Source organism: Neolamprologus multifasciatus, chromosome 6 (genome assembly GCF_963576455.1).
Source record: "Neolamprologus multifasciatus chromosome 6, fNeoMul1.2, whole genome shotgun sequence".
NCBI classification, from domain to species: domain Eukaryota; kingdom Metazoa; phylum Chordata; class Actinopteri; order Cichliformes; family Cichlidae; genus Neolamprologus; species Neolamprologus multifasciatus.
This window is the reverse complement of record NC_140444.1, coordinates 14663777-14687206: the sequence shown is the minus strand read 5'-3', so window position 1 is coordinate 14687206 and position 23430 is coordinate 14663777. Positions and strand designations below refer to the sequence as shown.

Here is a 23430-nt window from a genome sequence, read left to right as displayed (position 1 = left end):
AAGGACAACCTGGGTTTCCTGGCTTTGACCAGAAACTTCCTGCAGTAATAGACTCCAACAAGGATAACAGGCCATGTGCACATGGACTAAAGCTACACTGATCCTTTTGGATCTCTCATGTGTTCATGTTAACTGCAATGATACATGGATCAACACATGCAAACACAATCCCTTGTTAGCGCCTACCTTTATCACACATCTCTCTTTACATTCACATCCCTATCTGACCTAGACACAAAGAGAACACCCCCAGAAAGCAGGGGTGTCTCCTTTATCAGACTGGCTGCAGACACAGAGGAAAGATATGATCCACCGTGAGGCTGCCTGCTTACATTCATTGAGTTAACAGCTGGGCTGTGATCTGCAAACCTTCACAAACTGTGAACTGCTGATTACTGCCAGAGACATATGGAGAGCTGAAATACATCAAAAATGTAAGCAATCTAATTTTATAAGTGACAGTGACATGGCGGTTAGCACTGTTGCCTTACAGCAAGAAGGCTTTGGGTTCAAATCCATCATCTGGCAGCGGATTTTCAGTGTGGAATTCGCAGCTGCCTGGGTTCTCTCCAGGTACTCTGGCTTCTTCCCACAGTCCAAAGAACATACAATTAGTGGGGTTAGGTTAATCAGAGGTGTTTTAGCCTGACAACATACTACTGACCTGTCCATTGTGTTCCTTGCTTCTTGCCCTATAGCAGCTAGTGGAGGAACCTAAGTATCTCTGGATCCTGTTTACAAGTGAAGGAAGAGTGGAGCATGAGGTTGACAGATGGATTTGTGCTGCATCTGCAGTCATGCAGACATTGTATCAGCATGTTGTGGTAAAAAAGAGTGTTGAGCATGAAAGCTCAATTTACTGGTCGAACCCTACTCTCACACTTGTCCTGAGTAGTGACCAAACAATAAGACGATGGATACATATAGAAGAAATTAGCTTCTTCCAAAGGGTGTCTAGGCTCTTCCTTGGTGACAAAATAAGTTCAATCATCTAGTAGGGAGTCAGATTAGAGTTGCTACTTCTCCACATCAAAAGGCTCCACAGGACTTGTGTCTGATCAGATAAGACCTCCCCTACCAGCGGCTGTTATTTCAGTGACATTACTTATTGGTCATAAGAACTGTTTTGTGGGTTTCGCATGATTACTGATGCCCTTGCCAGCTTCACATGACTCCATGCTGATGAAAGGCAGTGGAGATTTCCCGCAGGACATATAATATTATTAGCTTAAGTAAAGCAGTTTGAAAATAATTCTGAATGCTTGATTTAGATATTCTGAAGGGGAAATTGATCAGATTACAAAAAAAGAAAAGCCAGAGTGTTTTCAATCCAAAGATTTTAAGATATTACGTAAGCACAATAAACTACACTGACGATGATACAATTAGACGCCTGAAAAGGTCGGCATTGATTCTGTTACAAACTGTTGACAGTGAAAAATCTGGCGATGTCTTGTAGCATTGACACAAAAACAGAAACTCTGCATGTGGCGTTTCACTCTGTAGTGAGAGAGGGGAAGAACGGGAGGTGATCTTAGCTCCCGACAGTGAGCTCATTGTGATGCTGTGGCATGCTGGGCCTGGGCTAGCGACCATCACTGAGGACTAATGCCTGTATTTAGGAGTGGCAATAAACTCACTTCAGAGACCAGGGTTGCAAACGGAATCAAGCCATTCCTGAAGTGTCACAGTGGGAATAAATCACAGTGGTATAAGGAGGGAAACGCATTAGCTGAATGGTCAAGGTAATAAAGGCAAACCTAAAAAGCTGTCTCATTAGCAGAAGGAAGTGAATGCTTAATGTCTCTATACTGTCTGTGAAGAAAAAGAAAGCTATAATGTTATAATATATTAGGTTCACAGAGTAGATAAGTAGACATTATCTACCAGTAAAAACAAATTTCAGTAAATTAGCTGACTATCATGTACCTTATTGGTATATATATACATGTATATATACTGTCATGTACCAGTATAAGTGAATATTGATATTGAAAACTGAGGTTTAAACACATTAATTATACATTTGAGTTACCGAATTACAGGTTGTCATCACAGTGAAGCGCTACAGAAGATAGGTTGTGACTTATGATTAAAAAGTTGTTAGCCAATCAGCATGTGGTTTCAGTCACCTCTGCTCTTCATTCATCACATCCATTTATAAAACACCAAGATGTCGATGGCACAAACCCTCATCTCAAGGCTTCACTAACCAGTGGGTGACATCACAGTTTGTTCGGTCCATCTTTTAGGCTGAACTCTTTAGACTCCAACTCCACTATAACTGTGAGTTACACAGGACTGGCTGAAGTCAATATCTCACTGTATTTCCTCGCTGCATTTAAGCAAAACAAAGCCTGAACCTCACTGTCAGATCACTTTTCATTATTTTAGGTTTAGGTATATTAGGTTACATGGCTATTTAACCGTTGTTTACACTTGTTAAAAAAAAAAAAAAAAAAAAAAAGAATACTGCTGGGGCAATCAACAACACTTATCTGTGGACCAATCACAGTCCATCTACATCATTCAAATGTTCTCCTATGCTGAGAGCTTTCTCCATAGTAGGCATTAAAATGACCTTAAAAATCTGAGTTCTATGAACTACACTGCTCTCTAGTACCGGGTTGTACCTCAAATGGTTATTAGAACAATTAAAAGGTTCTGTCCATTGCCCATGACGACCAGACGACAGACCTCAAGACCATCAGAAGCGTCAGGAAAATGCCACTCACAACTGGCTCAAACCGACACGGACCAGAAGAGAAGTCAAATATTACCTATCGAAAATGAAAGACTGTATTGGAACTTAACAGCCAGTGAATTCCTAACTTTGAAAAATTGCAGTCTATGAAGAATTGAAACCGCAGGAAGAGTAACACCTGTAATAATAACATATGTGGTCTGACCTTACAACACCTCCATCCAACTGCTTCTGCTAAATGCACAGACCAGCAGGATGAAAATGGATAAAGCAGCCATCCTTTTAGGCACATTTCTGCCTCTCTAATAGGGGTGGGGGAAAAAAATCGATACTGTGTAGTATCATGATATTTTGTTTTCTAATAATGTATTGATACAGGGACAGCAGAAATCGATATTTTGTTACAAAAAAAGTTTTTGTGGACTGGAACATGCTCTGACTTCAGAGCATGTTGATCCTTTTTCTGAGCAAGAATCCTGACATTCCTTCACTGTCCAAATGTGTTTAACTTTTTTTTTGGCAGCAATAAACATGACAGTTTACTTATTTTAATTTAAGACATGTTTTATTTTAATTAAGTTTAAAACTTTTTTATTTAATGTAAAATTATATTTTGTTTTAATTTACTTTCAAATTCTTCAGTTGCTGAATGGGCTGCATAGTTTTCATAAATTGCATAGTTCAGAATAGCTATAATTGTACCAGATGGTTGCATTCAGTTAAGTTGGACTAGACTGTAATACAAACCGTTCAGTTTGTCAACAATAAAACTGACTGAAATGAGAGACTGAGTGTGAGACTTTGATATTAGATAAAATGAATATTGATAAAGTTTACCTTTATGTACAGAATCTGAATAATGCAAAATATTTTTAAAAATTGCAATAATATCGTATCGTGCGTTAAGTATTGTGATAATATCGTATCGTGGGATGTATGGTGATTCCCACCTCTACTCTCTAACCTTTTTTTCTACCACTGCTCCAAATTAACCCAGCTCCTTAAAATGCAGTGTTTCTGTCATCATCTAATGCAGTGGTTTAGGTCTGTAATAATCAGTACCAGACAGAAAAACCTTTCCAAAACAATATGACGACTATATATTCACTATTACATATTTACTTTTCCAGTTAAACTCAGGTAGTTGGGTTGCATCCCGTGTGGAAACTATAGGATCTGCTTTTTGGATGATACTGACTTGGATGGCGCCATGTGTTGCGATGAATCTGAGCTATAACTACAGAATAGACATCTGAATTATTGCTGATTCTGAAGAACACTGCAGCGTTTGGCATGGGAAGCTATTTCATAACACAGAAGGGGCTTTTCATTGTTTATTAGTTCAATGCCTCTGAGCAGTTATAATTATGACGAGGCGCCAAAGGGACTTTTACAGACCGTTAAAAAGTTTGAGCCCTGCTTTCAGTGCCCTGCACCAAATGTTGTCCATCATCATGAGTACACCCTGTAAATATGAGGTAACCATTTACTACTGGTGAAAGGCACCAGGGTATCCCTTAGCACAGAGGTATCTGACAGTAATTTTTTTTAAACCCAAAACATCCAAGCAATCAATCATTTCAAACCATTTTAGGGCTATTATGGCAAAGGACTCTGTTGTGGGCAGAACTGGGGCTGATGATTCAGCCAAGGACTTACGCATGGAAACAAATCGACTGAGTCTTTGAGAGTCTGGTTTCGTGGAGCATTTCTGAAAAGGGAAGTTTGTAATGAAATCCGAAAGGAAGATTTACTGTGTTTGGGAAAAACTGACAAGAAGATTTAGATTTTTATTCAAATTATTCATACAAATTAAAGTAATGGAAATCATTCAGGTAGTCTGCACATCAGGTGCAAAATAAATCAGTGGAGACAGCTAGAGTGGCAGCCAAAGAGAAATAAAAAGAAAGCAAAGAAAACAGCAAGAAATCAGTGAGAGTAAAAGGGAAAATAAGACATACTAAAGGATGGAAAAAAGGAGGAAAAAAAGCCAGCACAAATCAGTTCTCTTTTAACTCATTATACTAGATTCATAATAATAGTGGACAATTAGGTAACTCACATTGCTGACAATGCCAAAATGATATTGTACAGTGGACCTACAACTATGCAACAAAAGAGCAATAAGCTAGCAAAGTGCAATAAGTGATTTTCTAGTTTCTGCTGAAAAGGGTGAACACGAACATTTAGAGCAACCATCGACGGAACAGCAGTGATAGTTATAGATGCAGTTGTGAAAATACCCTTTAGGATAAAACCTGACTTAGATGTTTCAGTGCTCACAAACACATTTGTTTGTGAGATAAAAGTGCAATTTTTGTGATTTTAAAAAGAGCATCTTTAGTAGATGTTTTGGACCACTGATTAAAAATAATGAGCAAATACTTCCCACTTTCTTTAAATGGACTGATATGTACAGAAAGGAGTTTAAGGTTGAAAGAATCAAGCATCAAGCCTCAGGTCACAAAGTCACCAAAGCTATTACAACTACAGATCTGATCAATGTCAGGTGGAACTACATTCATTTAGACTGTATGTTGCAGCACTATAAACTTTACTGAGCTGGTTTTATCACACATTTTTGACATTGTGGTTTATAATAAGGACTTTGATGATGATTGATTTATAAAACTGACCTGTGTTCAAGAGTAACAAAGAGCTGCGCTTTGGGAAAAATAAGCCAATAAGCCAAGATGGATCTAGCTAGAGCTGACCTAATGCCCTGATTAAACACCAGGGAGGGACTGAAGAACGGGGTCTTTCTTCATTTCCACTGAAACAAAGACCTCCTGTTTCATAACCCCACCTGGGACACTTAAAGTGGTGTTGTTGCATGGAGACTGTCGAAATTGAAGACAGCTTTTTCTTTCTTTAATGTGTTTTTTTTCTCAATGATTTCCTCACAACACATTTATACATAAATAAATAATAAAATTAGCTTCTCGAACATCAGTGAGTCAACATCAAGAGTGAAAAAGAGGACAGTTATGTAAAATATCTGGACCTGTAATCAATGACAGATGTGCAGTGAGTTTCAGAGGTCAGCTTGCACGCACCGACTTTGTTAGATAACACTTCATTTAAACTCCCATTTGAGCAATGACAGGCTTCAGACAACCGTGGGTCATTAATATGGCACTAAGCTCTGCTCCAAAGGTCATAAAATACACCCAACAAATGATTTCTCACCTGTCTCTTGTTCTGCCACTGCAAAGCATAATTATTAAAAGTGAAAGGTTGGGTGTAAATCAGTGAAATTTTAATAAATCAATTTGACATAACAGAGGCTGGAAGTGACATCTAATACCAATTTGCTAATATATGTTTCTTGACACAGCTGTTTTCATATCTGCATAAAATAGCTTCAGTCATTTGAAACATTGTCAGCTCTTCTTCTGATTGTATTTCTAAAGATATTTTTGCCCACTGGTGGCATCTAGACCGACCACAGCACCTGACATTTTTATTCAAACAAATTACAGCTAAGTGCAGAAACTGGTTCCCTTTCACAGAATAGTTTCATTACTTATATCTACTTTTAAAGCCAGACTTAATGTCTAAAACGTGTTTTTACAGTTAACAAATCATCATTAAGTATATGTGTTATATGTTATACAGAAATCTATAGTACACTTCTCAAATTCAACTTACATTCACATTTACCAGAAAAATATTTAAGCCAAAACTGATCACTGATCCTGGCATGTCACTTGATTCATGTCATGTTATGTTATATATATTGATATCAACTGACATGAGAACACTATATATTATGGCAAGATATTTTTCCCTCATTGTGCCCAGACTTAATTAACCACTGGGGATTCAATTCAAGAGAAAAAGCTTTAAATGTCCTCATCTGATCTCTGTACTCAATGTCAGCAATATTGGATTATGATTTTTGCATCATAGCCATAAAAGAACCAAAACAGACATTCCTGTTATTTGATGAATTAAATATTTTTTTTCTAAAAAAAAGAAAAAAAAGAAAAAAAAGGAAGACTTTCAGCAATATTTTTTTCACAATATGTCTATATTCAGATTTTAAAAATTATAAACACCCTGTTGGGAATTTCATGCATATTGCCTGCTCCTACCAGGAAATCTGATAATATAAACCACTTTACAGTTTCCTGCCAGCTTGGAGAAGAGAGAAAGAAGAAAAACACCCATCCTAATCTAGTGTATACAGCTGGAAATTCTCTTTTATTAACCAGGCTGCCGAAATGCTCAGGGCCAAGGTTGAACAGCAGCTGGCTTTCACTAATCTTTAACCTACAAACCTCCTTTTCAATCACAACTGTTTATTCTGATATGAACACAAATGGGTTGGACTAGCATTAAAAATTGCAGGCCCCATCTGTGAGCTTTAGACACAGACAGTAAAGGCAGGCAAGAATGCTAGCGGGGCAACTGCCTCATTTAACCCACAAAAATATGACAGAATCAAAGCTTTACTAATTGACTTGTCTTGTAACCCATCCCCAACCACTGCCCTAGGGTGTTACTGGGCCCTCTCCTTCTACAAATCAATGAATAAATATATTTCATATTAATTATCTAATTTATGTGCACCTGTTTCACTTCATTGACAGTTTTTACTACAGTTCACTATCACACTAGTTTTTCTGCTCGCTCTCTAAATACAACAAAAACCAACAAATGTTAAACTGTCTGAAAACAAATGTGGAAATATCTTGAGTCAACCGCAACCGTCTCAAAGTCAGCCCAAAATATCTGTACTAGCGGCTCTTGTGCTGATAATGTTTGTAAAGCTGTAACTACAGCAGGGCGATATGACCAAAAAAATTTATCACGATATACATTTGAAAATTTGCGATAACGATATAATTGACACTAGACAAAATGCTTTACAACTCCACAACTTTATTAGTGCAAAAAACCCATCAATGTATTTTCACTTAAACAAGCAGCTGTTTTTTATGTGCATTAAAGTTATATAAAAATTTAACAGTGCAAATGCAAATTCCTTGCTGACAGTTTAACCAAAAGGCATTTCCAGTGGAAATTGGCCGACATATCCTCAGCATAACCATGTATAATATCCACAAAACTTAAAAAGAGGTTATACACACAAAATACGGTAATATTATGTTGAAGCACAGTACGTATCACTCCGCGAGGCGCCGTGTACCACATAAAATCGTTTCCAGGTCAGTAAACACAACCAGAATTGATACATAAGGCACACGGGATTATAAGGGGCACAGTCAATTTTCAGAAAAATCAAAGGATTGATTTGAAGTGTGCAGTAATTTCCAAACAACACGGTAATAACAACGGCCCGCTAGCATGCGCTACCAAAAATAGCGCTTTGTTGTGTGTCTGACGGACGAAAGCTAAACCAGTTCCACACCACTGAAGTTGCAGCATTTTTACAAACTAATTCTGGTTCATCCGTTTCATTTAACGATCCACTTTCGCTCTTCTCATTCTGCGTCGCCGGCATGTGCGTATGTAAACAAAGGCACTGCGCATGTGCGTTTTACCCATATTCTATCGCGATACTTCATTTTCCTATCGTTGCCCAAAATTACACCGGTATTACAGTGAACGGTATGATATAGCCCAGCCCTAGCTGTAACCCCCCCAAGATGCAAGCCCACAGTGAAATAAACACCCCTTTACTCCCCCCCACTGCACCCTCCCCTCCAAAAGCAGTCAATCTAGGGGGAAATACCGCCATGCGTCCACGCCCACTCAAGCAGAAACACAGTTTTTAGGAAACAGAGGGTGTGAAGAAAAGGCTTCAATCACAAGAAACTCGCTGGGCTCAATGACAGATTGTTGCAGAAGTGACTGAAAATATCCCATAGCCTTTATGTCATTTAACCCCCCCCCCATAAAACATAAAAACATCTGGGGTTTAAAGAAAAAATGTCTTTGTCACTAATCACATCAGCATGATGATGTTCCCATGTTTTTTATTCAAAGAGGGCAGAGCTGCTTGTTGACGCTTTCTGTGTACCAACATGGAGACACAGCAAAGCCTAAAAGGACCGACGGGACTGTCCAGTCTGTCACCACCCCCACCGGTCAGCCCTCGCAATCACACAAAGGATCTATTGTCGAGCACAATGGGGTCACCCTCTCTGTTCTCGCTGGTCTGATCCTAGTCAGTCACTGCTCATAGAGCCTGGACGCTTTCCAGCTACAAGGATCTTCTAAGACAACGTAGAGCCTGGACAGCCTTCACTCACAAGATCCTACGATTTAAACTGTCAACTATGTCAAGGACAAAAATAAAATCTGATAGATGTGTTTATGGAGAAACCTTTCTAGTAGTGTTATTGTCTTGTCTCAAGACATAACCTCAAGCTTTTTGCTTAGTGTTTGTTGTGATTTTATTTCACATAATACAAACTTAATTGCCATTTTGTGGCTATAGTAAGCTCCTGTGTTTGTGAAGGATGGTAAAAGTTTAAAAATTGCAAGTGATAATACTGATAATCCCATCTCTAATTTGACACTGAACATATTGTGAGGAGATGTGACCTTTCAATGCACTAACAAAAAAAGAAAAAAAAAAGCTCCAACCATACAGACATCCTTAGAAGTAACACTCTGACATTCAATGACATTTTAAAGTGCAGTAAAGTGGTATTTTCTGTAAGGGTTGTGGATTGTAGATAAGAAGACTTACCTTGGAGCATGCATCTGTATGCAGACTCTGAGATGGCGTATATGTGAGGGGGCATTTCGTGCCTCTTTTTGCCCCTGTACATCTCAATGATGTTTTCGGAGTAGATGGGCAGGTTTTTGTAGGGATTTATGACCACGCAGAAGAGACCAGAGTACGTCTACAAAGAAAAGAAAACATGGTCCAGTGTTAATTCCTCAGCAGCCCTAATGCAACATTTATGACATGATTAATATATTATATTACCTTAAATGTATTGATTACAGTGGGCAGTAAATGGGCAAGGATTTGGATGTAAGGACAAATTTGTAAGTAAAGTGCTTCAACAAGAAGTATATTTTGTGTCTGCAGTACATGTGTCGTCCGCATCACTTAAGCAGGAACACGTCACTATGCCAACTAAGAAAACAGACCTTTAAATTGAAATAGTTGCATTTTAACCCAAACCATGATCTTTTTCTGAATCTAGCCTAGTAGACTTTAATGCCTAACCTTAATGAAGCTACGTATTTTTAATGAATAACTTGGTTCTTTAGTCTGAGCAGCAAAATCTGTTTGTCTGAACAGCATATTCATAATTCATTCCTTTTACGCTCATGAGCTCCACCTGTTCATGAGGCGATGTGCTTTTCTTGTTTGTGATGATGAGCATAACCAAAGTTAGCTTAATTTTGAGCTAAGGGTTCGAATTAACAGTTTAACATAGAGATCAACAGACTTCTATTTTTTCTATTTCTTGTAATGTGCAATACTTCCATTAGTACTGTACAGTAGCAGTACAGTACTCTCAAGATGCATGGAATGAATTCAGATATGTTTATTTTCTCTGTTTTCTTTGAATTATTGTAGGGTCTATATAGAGATATAGAACTGAAATTCTATCTTGCATGGAATTCTTTTTATTACAATAGAAATGTAACCAGCAGTAGGTTATCAAGCCATAATGCTTGCTAACATAATCCTACATTGCTCAATATGGTGAATTTTTATTTTGCAGAAAGATAAAAACACACAATTTATTCAGAGAAAGATGTGATTCTTTAAATAACTTTCCCTGTATTAACAGGCAGGTTTTTTTGTAAATGGGAACATACAAGTCTGATTTAGTCCAATGTTTCCTATCAGACAATTTGTGAATACTACAAATCCTCTAAAAATCAATTTTACTTAAGAACAAACATACAAAATGTCCTGAAAGTCCCACTGTGGTGCATATATTAAAAACTGTATACAACTGGAGAATTCTCAGTTTTCTTTCTAATATGCAGAAATAATGTTTTTCTCTGCATTAAACTGGTGGCAGGTTTACCCAGAAATCCTTTAACTAACAACAAAAGCAGCGGCAGCGGGAGGTGATTTTAATCCACAACAGAATATCTGCCTTTTAGCTAAAAAATGCAGACAGGCCAGGGCAGGGTTAATCCCTGACATGTCTGCTGCTAGAACATTAACTAAAAACTGTGTGGGGTACAGAGTGAAGAGCACATGAAAGCAGATTAATTATCTATCAGTCCTGATCAAGCCTAAAATTAAGATGCAAAGATAGTAACAATACGGCTTTGTTCCTGCCTGACACTTTATTCTCTTCTCTCCTCCTCACAACCCTTTTTAAGCTTTTACTCCTTTTTCTCTGTACTTTGAGTCTCTTTTACCTTTCTAATGTATGCGCTTGGCTGGGCTGAGAAGCCACACTCTTTAAATGATGTTGTCTGCAGCAGCCTGTGGCCCCGCTAACCCAGTTGTTGAAGTGGAACAACGCTGATGAAAGGAAAGCATGTTTTGGGTGCAGACTGGACTGTACATGCAAGTCAGTGAGAGAGAGAAAGCCTTTCCCTCGGCCGGAGTTTCACACCACACATTCATGTAAATGCAAAACCGACAGTGTTCACATTTACTTAATTTTTTTTCTGAAGTTATTTGGAGTTCAAGTTAATCGAGATCCACTTCTTGTTTTTGAAATTCAATAAATTTACAGTAAGCCTGTAAGTGATCATGTTGGATAATAATGATGTCAACACTGGCCAGAATGACTCTGATTAGGATTTTTGCCATAATGAATCAGCCCTGGTCTGATTCAACAACCTATTATCAGTTAAAACAAGTGTACTTCTTTAAAGTATTATTTTGTACAGTACACTGGAAATGCTCATAAACCAAAGTCATGCATATGAATACCAAAGATTATGATGATTTAAGATCTGATCCATATTGCCCAAATAGCCACTGAACCTAAGATCCTCGCACAACTTAGCACACTAAATTCAAACACTGCTGGTAATGGAGTTGCTAAAGTTGCTAAAACAGAGTTAAAACTAAAACCTGCCCAGAAATGCATACACTCCTGAGACTTACACACAGTATCACTGAAGCCCATGTGACTGGAGGGTGGAGTAACATCACCAGATGGCCAACAACCCGTCCTCCCCACCCACTCTATGTGCACAGATGCTGTAGACACAGCTCTGCTACAATCTGGCCAACGAGAGATTTGTTTCTCTGGCAACATTAGCAGTATTTGAACACCAACATTACTATACAGTATTGGCACTGACAATCCTCCACCTAACACTTATATACTTTGCTAAATGCCATCAACTATAAAAGGTAACTTGAGCTTACAGGATGTATTTGAGGGAAACAGTCATTATATCCACTTCGCAGACCCCCTATAGTGGGCACAGCGCCAAGCAGACAGATCAGTGATCCTGACCAGCGTGGTCCACAGGCAGTGGGGAGAGGGATGACTCAGCTGGCTGTCCTTCATGGTGGACCTCAGGGGGTATATGCAAGATTAGTGGGGCTCAGGGGCAAAAGGGTTGGCTGCCTACACAACCAGGCAAAGCACGATACGAGCCAGCAAGCATCAGCCATAACACCACACCAGAGCGCTGTGGTTCATTTCAGTATCAAATGACTTTTGACTAAGTAAATCTCCCTATAGGAAAGATACCAAAGCACTCCTGTGACAAAAGTCATATTTTGATCAATACTTGTTTTAAAAAATTCAAACTTGAAAAAAATCTGGATTTATTAAAAATATAAAAAGAAGACACTTGTTTTTTTAATTAAGTGGATTGTCTTTAACTTTAATTAACACTTCAATGAATAAATAAACTATCAAAATAAACCAAATCCACCACAGTTTAGCTAAGAGTGGATCTGGGCTTTTATGGAAGGGCTAAAAGAAGCTAAAAGTACAAATGAAAATAAAATTCAATCACTTAAACAACCCTGTATAGAATCGGGTAACCATAACTAATGCATCTCAGATTGTAGTGTTCATAAACTGTGCCCAGTACCCTGAGAGAAACAGAGAAAGCTTTAACACAGTCTGAAGGGCTTTCTGGCTCTTCAGAAACATCCAGATGAATTTCTGTGAACTATGCAGTGCTTAGCAACAGGATCTGACTTGGTGGGAAAAAGGGAGAAGATTTCTGGCGTCTCAGCTTTCCACTCTGACATAGCGGGGCAAACTGGACTCTAGTCTTTGCTGACTTCACACAAAAAATAGCAAATGCATTTGCATGTTTTAATTATAACCATTCGTGTCTGGATAGAAGATTTAAGTGTGCTCTAAATCTTTAGGTGCTCCTAATCTCATTCAGCAGCTTGATTAAAAAATATAGGAATATGTGGGCTAACTTACATTCAAGCAACAGTGATAGCTGAGAAACCCCCCCCCCCCCCCCCCAAAATAAAAATGTGAGGAATAATAGCTGAAGTCACCTTGTGACACAGAAGACAATAAGTCTTAAGGAGGTAAGAGGCAACAACCACAAATATCTAATTAAACATCCACATGCAGACCTATGGAAGGCACTGGGTCGACTAACGGAGAAAACCCAAACAACTGGCTAAAATGGGAATCCAGGCAAAGCTACCATTAATTTACACTTCTGTAGTGATGTGAATATGAATCTGTTAGGGTGAGCAGTGGCTGTGGTTCAGGTGGCAGAGCAGGTCGTTTATCAGAATTTGAGTAACTGAAACACGTATGTGATGTTAGCATGCCATCTCCAGCGTGCAAGCTTCCTTCAGTCCACACACTCTTGAGCTCTTTCCACATTGCCCCATGGCAGCATGTTTGACACAGAATTATCTCATTTACATTCTGCAAAGAGGTTTATGTCAGCGCTATGCTATGCTGGCCTGACTTAAAAGGTCATACAATCCTCAAAAGCAGGACGGGAAAACATGCAGAGTCAGGAATGCTAAAGCAGCTGACAAACACAATGCCCCATGCATCCAACTCAAATTTCTTCAAACCCTTTGTTTATTAATTTCACACTGGAGAACACTGGTCTTGTAGAAAAATCAAAAATTAATGATAACTTAGCAACACAAATTGTACCACAGAGATTAACAGAAAGGCATTTCTATGGGCCTCCAGAACAAGCAATAACAGCAAAAAGCTTACGCACCTCGGCTGTTAATTAAAAGTCACTTTTCTCACAGTAAAAGAGAAAAAAATTCAGTTATTTGAACGCACAGATGTTGCTTATCAGTAAACAGAAAGAGCTCTGTTAAGGCAGTTTGGATACAGTGTGACTCAGCAATGATCATCCCTGAGCAAAGACATGAGGCCTGGGTAATTTCTTTGAATCTCATAAGCCTTCTTTAAAATATACAAACACATTTTTTAGAAGAGCATTTGGAGTTTTCTGCTTTTTTTTTTTTTTTTTTTTTTTACACTTTACCCTTTTAGGTCACACTTTACACTGAGTTGTTTTTACAGCACATACAGAGTGAAAATCTGGAACAGATTACTCATTTTTTTTCAGTGATCTACAAAGAGATTACATATGATCTGCATTAGAAAATGTCCTTTGATTTTTCTCATAAGGTCTGATGTTGTCCAAACACATGGCAAAACTCACAATCCTAAATCCTTCCCAGCATACACTAATGTCAAGGCCATTTATTGCCAACAAGTTACTTAATTACAGTAACATATTTTATTTCAATAAACTATAGTTTATTATTATGCCATCATGTTGTCAGAACAAAGTGCCACTTCTGTACTTTGGTTTTTAGTGTCTATAGTAATGTTTAAAATATTTACACTTAGTAGTTAAATATTCTGCTAAAATACATCAAAATAGCTGAAGAAAAAAATATCCAATTCAGTTAACTATTGATTGATTGATTTTTTACTTAGCAGGGCTAGGTAGACCTCTGTACTCTTGGGGCTAGTGACCAAATAAATTGGCTTTGCCAATTCCAGATTTATATTCAATTAATGGGTGCCAAATTTCAGTAGCAGAGCACATCAGATTTAGAGAAAGAAAGTGATCATGACCATGTGATGTCACTCCTGCAACATATCAGAGCCCAAAAAATACACGGGACAAATTGCTGAGCCGAAAGCAGTTTCAGTTACGCTTACACTTTTCAAAACAAGGCAAACAATCTGAAATAATTTTCAACCAAATCATTTCAAGCTAAAATATAAAATATTATGAACTAAAAGAAAAAAGAAAAAAAACAATTGCACAAGCCTCACATTCTGCTCTAAGTACAATACCTCTAATTTCTAACCATGCATTCAAGTGTGAACATGGCAGCCGAACTGTACCTCCTTCCTGGGTCTCAGGTGGCCCACAACCTCTGCATTTGTGCTATTCCAGGAATGCGTATCATTAAGTGGGTAATAATCACAGGGGAAATCAGCAGATAATATAGGACACGAAGGCTTGCTCATTGAAGGAAATGTGTTTTTTAGACTCTTGAATTAAGAAAATCAAGTGTGAAATAGAGGAAGTATAGTTTATCTTTGTTTTGGTTAAAATGAAATACATGTTTAATAATCTTTGTTTTTACTATATAATGGACCCAGTAAAACAACTTCTAAGACATTAAATTAGCAAAGTTATTGTATACCAAGCTTTTTTTTCGGGGGAGGGGGGGAATAGTGATGTTTCTCCATGAAAGTTTTTACCAGGAATCCACCATTTCTGTTTAAAGCCCTGTAAAATGAATGGAACTAGGTATTCCAGTTGACCCTCTCTCTCACTGTTAAACGCCAGTGGTTTTGGCTAGCAAAACTATCACCTGAGATTCACATGTCAGTGACACAGAATAGATATGACTCTTTGCTAAGTGGGAAGCACCTGATCATAATCACAAAAAATAATTGACTATAGTTATTCTCTTACTTACATGCATCAATCACATTAACCAACCTAACCAAACCTATACTGACAAGTCACAGTAAAGTAAATCATGTCATGTCAAATGATGACAACTGAACTGCTGAAAAAGACATTTCTTATGAATTGTTGTACTTCTTTATAACGTACAAATACTTACATAAATAAGGCCGGAGTAGTAGCGGTCTTTGAGGTTGTGAAGCACGGATGCCTCGTTCAAGCAGGTCAGTTCAGCCATATCCTCCACCTTGGTGAACTTGGGCGGGTTCATTTTCTGGATGTCATCCTTGTTGATCACCGCCTTCTTCCCGTTTTCTGCTAGCTCCACCACCACCTCATCTCCACGCTCCTGTTGAATACTTGCAGCCTCGAAGCCGTTGCGTTCTGATGGAATCCATACCAACCTTTTGGCAGTCCAGTCGGCCTGTGCTGCCGGGTTGTATACCACAGCGCGGTCCACAAAGAGGTACCGCTCCGGGTCCTCCTGTCCACTCCTCTGTGTCATTGCTGCTGGAAACCAGAAGCAGAGCACTCTAGGCCACCTGTAGAGAGCAAGCAAAGCACGAAGTTCATCAAAATGTAACCAATTTTACCACTCAATTGTGAGTAGTACCCTTACTTAAAGATGTGTGAGAAGTTCAAACACCAAGGCCATTTTTCAGGCAGATAATTTAATTTAGTAGGAAAAGCTACTTTTTAAGCCAAATATTAGATTTTCCCATAAAACTAAAATGCAGCATAAATGCTGACTCCCTGTTAGCAGAAGAGTTATAACTATGGATGACATAAAACTCACAGAGTAATCTATTACTTTAGCAATTAAATTTAACAAAACAAGTAAGGCAGTAAGGCAAATAGTTTCCATTTCTAGCAGTTTCTATAATGAGGCTATGAGAGCATTTATTAGGTTTAGAGTCAGTGGTGTTATGGATTGCTGTGCATAATGATGGGTCTTCACTTGTGATATGAGTCATAAACATTTACAATTCAGCTGTATGTGAGTAAAGCCAGTTTACACTAACTTAGCATGACTAAAACTCTAGCATCTCTGTGAGATGGTTGATATAACGTCACATCAACATTCAATTTTAACAATTTCAGTTATGACATGATTCCATCAAGATGTAACTCAGATAGTTGAGTGCTGGCGGTGGTTAAATGTTTCTCGGATGATGCAGCTTTTGTAATGGCTGCTAAATGTTGGCTCTTAGCAAGCTCAGATGGTAATGACTGGAATCCTTTTGAAAACAACAGCTATCAGCTTCTTCAAAACAAAGCCGTGTTCTTAATAATTTATGTCATTGTTTCTGATTTGTAACAATAGCTTTTACTGGGGTAATACATTTTACAGTTTTGGTTTGTGGTTATGATTGGTTGTGCCAATGTGAAGCTAAATACTCTATAAACAAGCAGTTAGTTACATTTTTAACATTAACTTACATTATTGTTTCATAAAATGACAACATTATTTTGTTGTCAATTTTGATTTACTGAATAGGTTATGGGCAAAGTTGGACAGGATAGGGAACGCCAATGTGGTTTGATGACAGCTATCAAATCTGGTGTGCTAGAGAAAGGACTTGGCTAGATAACTACCTGACTGGTTAAGTCATGAGTAAAGGTCAATCAGTAATGAGTACACACAGTATATCATATCTACAGCTTAGCTGGAATACTTTTGGTTCAAAGATAAGCTAGTAGAAGACCCAGTAAACATATCAATCCTCCCTGCTAAAGCTACAACCACACAATCTTGCAATCAACACTTCAGTCAGGACAATATGGATGATTGTGCAGTTACATCAATTAGCTCAAATACCACAATAATTTGTGGCAAACAGTAAAGTCTGAGCAAAGCTACTGTTAACAGGCTTGTTGTCAGGCTGTGTTAACTGACTTGCAGGTCTGTAGCAGACACACCCGTCTTACAAAAACTGGACAACAAGCTCAATCCATGAGCTCTAATAAGGAAAGCGGATCACAGTGACTAAAGCTCTGTTTATAGTCACTGCATTGGTTGTTGCACATGCCAACCGTGATGTGATCACAGCCCCATAACCATTGTCTGACGTGCTACAGCACAGGTGTCGAATTCCAGGCCTCGAGGGCTGGTGTCCTGCAGGTTTTAGATGTGTCCTTGAACCAACACAGCTGATTAAAATGGCTAAATGGCCTCCTCAACATGTCTTAAAGTTCTCCAGAGGCTGGTAATGAAATAATCATTTGATTCAGGTGTGTTGACCCAGGGTGAGATCTAAAACCTGCAGGACACCGGCCCTCGAGGCCTGGACACCCCTGTGCTACAGTATTCTCCAAGTTGATACCTGTTATCCTATACCATTAGTGCTAATATAGGAACACAAGTGGTAGAAACAGGAAGCAAGGCAATTTGTATCTTTTCAAGCTGTTGCAGCACCTCCCACTCAATAAACTAGAGATTTCTGAGCTCCTACAGTGAAATGACAGTAGTGTACTCGTACACTGGGTGTACATGGCCGGTCACAAAAATCTACAGGTGCACCACACGATGAAACTACACCAAAGTGTGCTCCACGTCAACAGTGACGCCACAATTGCTTGAAAACAGCGGGAATAAACAGGCCATAAGACTACACCAACAAGAAAGCCTAAAAGCCAAATAACACTACACGTAAAAGGTTGCTGAAAAACCCTAACAGGTTATATTTTAAGATGTTTTTTTTTAGTGAGCAATAAAAGCGACAGAATGGGAACAAGGAATAAGAACGCAAGAGGAGCAGATATAAAAAAACATGTGACAATGTGATGCTATCTTTTATATAAGGTGGGGCAGTGCACATGATGTAATACAAACACTCAGGTCTGTCAAGTGCCAGACTTAGCAATACAGACTAATTTATAGCCCCTAACAGAGGCATGTATTGTTAAAAAAAAGGGAAAAAAAGGAAATGCACACAAGCACTTGATCACCAAATAGTAGTAGAATAACAACAAAACATATGCAAACTATATGTCATATGTCAAAAAACTCCCCCCCCCACCAAAACCCCCCCCCCCAAAAAAAACCAAAAAAACCTGTGATAAATTAAGCATACGAAAGTTCATGGACAGTAGAAAAGACTATATTAGCATGCACATATTAAGATATTTATAAATAATTAGAAATGAATAAGCATATTCAATAACCATTGAATGACAGATTTACCGATATAACAATTTTTTAATATCCAAAATTTAAAAACTTAGGCAAAGGTTAGTTTTATTATGAATTTTTATATCAAGATATCGGTCTCCTTGATCACTACGTGTGTACTGGTTCGGGAAAAGCTAAAATGATTGACCTCTACTGGAAACACTGATCAATCAGTTTAAACAATCAGAGAATTAAAATATAAAAAACACATTATCTGTTAATGTCTATGTTGCTTCTTGTCTGTCATAGGTTTGCTGTGAATTATGATTGCCAACCTTATTATTATTATGTATAACCTATCAGAAAACACTTAGATTTGTACAGTTTGTCGACAATAAAGAAAACAAAATGGATTTTAAATACTAGTGCAGAGCAATTTACATATAGAGGGGTGATTCATCTACACCTATAAAAAGATACAGTTAAAACATGATAGGGAGCGTCTAATACTTACTCTAATGAGAGAATTGTAAACTATACGAACCTATAATGCGGAATTATCTGTATTCTGCCATTTAATTTGTTTAAGTTACTTCACATGAATTTAGGGCTTTCCGAATCATTTGCAGGAGGCTCAGACAGATTGTGTGTGAGTGTCAAGCCTCCTACCTGAGCATAACCAGCCCACATGTAGAGTAACATCACCATCTGCGGCGCTTCAAAAGCAAAGGAGAAACCCTGACTATTCTGTCTGATAAAAAAATTAAGTAAATGAAATAATTTAATACCTTTACCATATAATCAGAGCAAAAAAATTTGCCTGTTAACTGATTTGGTAACTGAGAAAAAAGTAATTCGTTTTGTCTTTTTTTAAATTTAATGAATATTTATATTTATATTGAATATTTGTTTATTAAATCACAATTTAAAATGTTATCATGATTATTGATATTTTCTTCCATGTTGTTTTTTTAATTTCGATTATTTATGAAAGCATTTGTTTAATCTTATTTACCAAGTTAGGAAATCAACGTTTAAGTCAACAAAAACAAAAATACCCAGACTGTTTTAGCTACATTTCACTGCCTAACTGTGAAACATAAAACTGATTTTAAGGGTTAAATATATTAAACGGTGCAAAATATCAAGTGAGTGTAATCCCCAAATAGCGCTAATAGTTATGCTTAGTTTTTCAGTTCATTTCAATTTCAAATTCAAAAACATGCTTTTTGGCATTAAATACTGGCACAATTAGCTATTTGCTGCATGTTGTAAATCAGTTTGAGCATTTTATTTAAATATTCTCCTCCCTATATTTTCTGCCTCGAGAAACGAAGTCGCAGAAATGCATATGCAACATTTTGAGTCATACCTGACACACAATCTTGTCACTGCACTCTCTTTCTAGATACCAACTCTACCCAGTTTGTGCTGCTGCAAGTCAGTAAATCTGCCCCTAAATGTTTATTTTGTAAACCTCTCTTTGGGTCAGCTCCAAAACATATTATTGATCTATTAACTCCACATTTTGCCTCAAGGTCACTGAGGGCATCTCTCACTGAAACACCAAAGATGACCAGGCTTTCTCCGTTGTTACCTTCAGCCTCTAAAACAGTCTGCTATCCCACATAAGGACCTGTCCAGTATAGCTCTAGAGACTCAACTATTTACATTTAAAAAAAAAAGAAAGAATTTTTTACTTAACATTACATTAACCTATAACATTTTTATTATTACTCATTATATTTTAACAATGTCGTTAATGTGGGTGTTGTGATTTGTTTTTAGAGATTTGAAATCTTAATACATCTGACACAACTGGACAGGACTTTGGGTCAGATCCTGTTGTTTTTAATTTAAATGTTTTATATGAATAAAAGTAGCTTGACATAAAAATATTTTTTGCTCTTTTCACATTTTTTGACCATGTAGGCTGTGCCAGTAAACTACTACCCACTGATATCAGTCAGCAAGGTAAATATCAGTCCATATCAATATCGGGCAGATATCATTGCAAAAAAAACTATAATTTTATACACTCAACAATCACCTGACAATTAGATAATTACAATAATCATCAGCTGCAGTTCAACACATAAACATGCCTGCAACAGTCTATAATGATCTTATATCTTTTACATTTTTAACTCAACTTCATTATATTTTTATAATTTAAAAAAATCTTTCAGAAGTGCGCCCAATTATCTTGTGGGCACAAAATAACATCAAGATAGAAATGAAAGCGAGCGGGATAACTGTAAACCTTGGCACTGGATGCTTTCAACAGCTGACGCGGAGAGAAGTCTGGATGCATTTTATTAATCTAGTTCAACCTCAGCTAAATTAGAATGCTTTATTAATCCCCGAGGAAATTATGTATTTCTAAAGATATTTACACAACAATCTAGTCCCATGCTTAAATCAGGCGCTGTTGCAGCCAAATCTGGGTCAGGTCACGGGATGGAGCGGGATCAGTGCGGCTGCCTTGTTGCTCCATCCCCTCAGTCACTCTCATTCAGCTTGGCAATATTCTGTCCTCATCATGTCCGGTAAGATAAAGGGCTGTGAAATTGCAAGTAGCCGTGAAACCCCCTCGTAAAGGGCAGCAAAAATGTACCGGGCCAAGCCAAACAGCTGCATTGGCTAAATTAGCTCGCTAACATTAGCTCAAAGTTGGCGTGCTGTGCTTCACCTCCCACCCACTGGGGAAAAAAAGATACCTACAAGGACTCATTGCTCTGTTTAGCCAACTGTACACAATTGAATGGGTTTGAACCGCTGCTCTTATAACTTTAAGACGATGAGGCAAGAGAGATTCCTAAATAGTCTGCGCAAATGGGAGTTTTAGGGATGAACTGTGCAGCTTCCTGAGGCACAATCCCATCATGGGTGTGGGTGGCTCAAAGACGTCTGGGTGGGGATAAAGCAGGCGGACAATGACCACGCTGTTTCAGACTAAACCCTTGAAGATTAAACTTGAAAACGGAAAATTTTCAACACATTCATCTATATGTGAGCAAAAACAGTATGTTGGGTCCGGGGCGCCGGGACAGCGGCTAGCATTAGCCAAGCTGATGGTCCTCCATCATTAGAAAGTCATGCCACAATAATCCGCTAGCTAACGGTTACTGTTGCTAACCACCACATCCCCACTAAAACTCCCGTCCCCGGCTTCTCTGCTCTGCTTACCTCCCGCAATAGACGAAGAAACCCGACCCGAGTGTTTATCAGTGTCCAGCAGATGATAGCAATAGTCCCCCGAAACGTGCTAAACAGTCCCTTCTCCGGCCCGCTCTCTCTCATCAGTGGTACTCCCCCACCATCCAGCACCCGCTCAACCGAACTCTACCGGGCCCGAGAAGATGCACAGCACGACCGCCGCCGCCGCACTAAGGCAACGCCTACTAGGAATATGATTGGCTTTCAAAGTCTGATGCCTCTATGCGATTGGTGAAAAAACAATTCCCCATGCCGAAACTTTAGCTTAGTTAGTCGACAACTGCCGCCCAAATGCCATTTGTCTGTGGCCAATAAATGAACACCTGCAGACCGTTGGATGCTGCTCCGGTGGGACGTAGTAGAACCATATCAAATTATTAAAGACAAAAAAATCTTTATTAAATACACTATGTATTTGGTTTTTACCGAGCTACAACACCTTTAATCTGTTTACACTCTATCGCTGTGACAAAGCAATTCCTATGTGTATTCATATATATATATATATATATATATATATATATATATATATATATATATATATATATTCATTTACTTTTTTTTTATATCAGTGTTGCAGTGTTTTAAGCAACAATATTAGGTTTTGATTAAATAAAATTTTTATTATTGTATAATGGTATTTTCTTTTGTTTATTCAGATGCTATTATACAATTGTGCTACTACATACACAGAATAAACCATGTTAGTGTTTATTATGCAGAAATTATGAAAATCTTTCTTGGATATGTGTTTTTTTTCCTCCTGTGTTTTACTTTGCCCTTTTAAAATCCTGTTTGCATTAAATTTTAGTAATATCATAACGTTTAGCTTGCCAGTATCTACAGAACCTTCTGCCTACATGTGTGTCATTCTTGTTTCTTTTTATGGCATGTTTTATTGTTGTTTGTTAAATAATCAAACACTTAAACTGATAACCAAGTCAAATCGAGTAAGCTTGTTATTCTACTATAGCTAGATTTATTCTGTGAGCTCTGTCTTATCTGTTCAGAGTGGTGGAACAATTCGCTGTGTTTACTGCGCCCCCTGTTGCATTAAAAAGATAGTGCCATTGCTTGGACGATGTCAGAGGAAAACAAAAACTACTACTACTACAGGGTGTATCATTCGTCGCTTGACCACCTTATGTACATAGATGCTTTTTTGTCCTGTCTTCATGTCGCTGCTCTTTTCTTTTTTTGATGACTAGCAAAAGACAGAAAATTGATATTTCCCGATTTATATAATTAACGTTTTTACTATTAGGAGGGAAATAAGAACAACAATGTTTAGTTTTTTACTTCAAACTTTTACTGGCTCATAATTTTATTCATTAACTTTTACTGGCTCTATTCTGGCTCTAACGTAGGGTAACTTTTAAAATTAAGTGTATCTTGCATGAATTATTTGCTTATTAGTTTTATTTGCAGTCATTATGGTAACCACCTATGGTTTTGTTTATTACTAAGAAAGAGTTTGTGAATACTTGGTGCTTTTCTGATGCATGAATTTCTTTGAGCTTCTTGTTCACGTTTCCCAGTCTTCGCCCACATTTCCCATAGCTTAAAGTTGCTGTGTGCAGGTGTA

General features: G+C 37.9%; 1 protein-coding gene and 1 long non-coding RNA gene across 9 annotated transcripts in view; both read right to left on the bottom strand.

Annotated features, from left to right (window-relative positions):
- LOC146516658 (myosin-10-like) overlaps positions 1 to 22007 on the bottom strand; it is a 62485-nt gene extending 40478 nt beyond the window's left edge. For 7 of the 8 annotated variants that reach the window (XM_085161494.1, XM_085161499.1, XM_085161497.1 and 4 more), the window contains exons 1-3: positions 21816 to 22007; positions 15675 to 16056; positions 9369 to 9525 (exon numbers count right to left, since the gene is read on the bottom strand). In XM_085161494.1, coding sequence (XP_085017620.1) covers positions 9369 to 9525; positions 15675 to 16019 — 502 coding nt within the window. In that variant the 5' untranslated portion in view covers positions 16020 to 16056; positions 21816 to 22007. The remainder of the gene's footprint in view (positions 1 to 9368; positions 9526 to 15674; positions 16057 to 21815) is intronic. The other variant, XM_085161495.1, reaches the window with a different exon arrangement.
- Positions 637 to 9362, bottom strand: LOC146516659 (uncharacterized). Its single transcript, XR_014874350.1, has 2 exons — positions 1961 to 9362; positions 637 to 1929 (listed from the first exon to the last, which is right to left on the bottom strand). It is a non-coding gene; the product is annotated as an uncharacterized LOC146516659 (long non-coding RNA).
- Positions 22008 to 23430: the final 1423 nt, after the last annotated feature.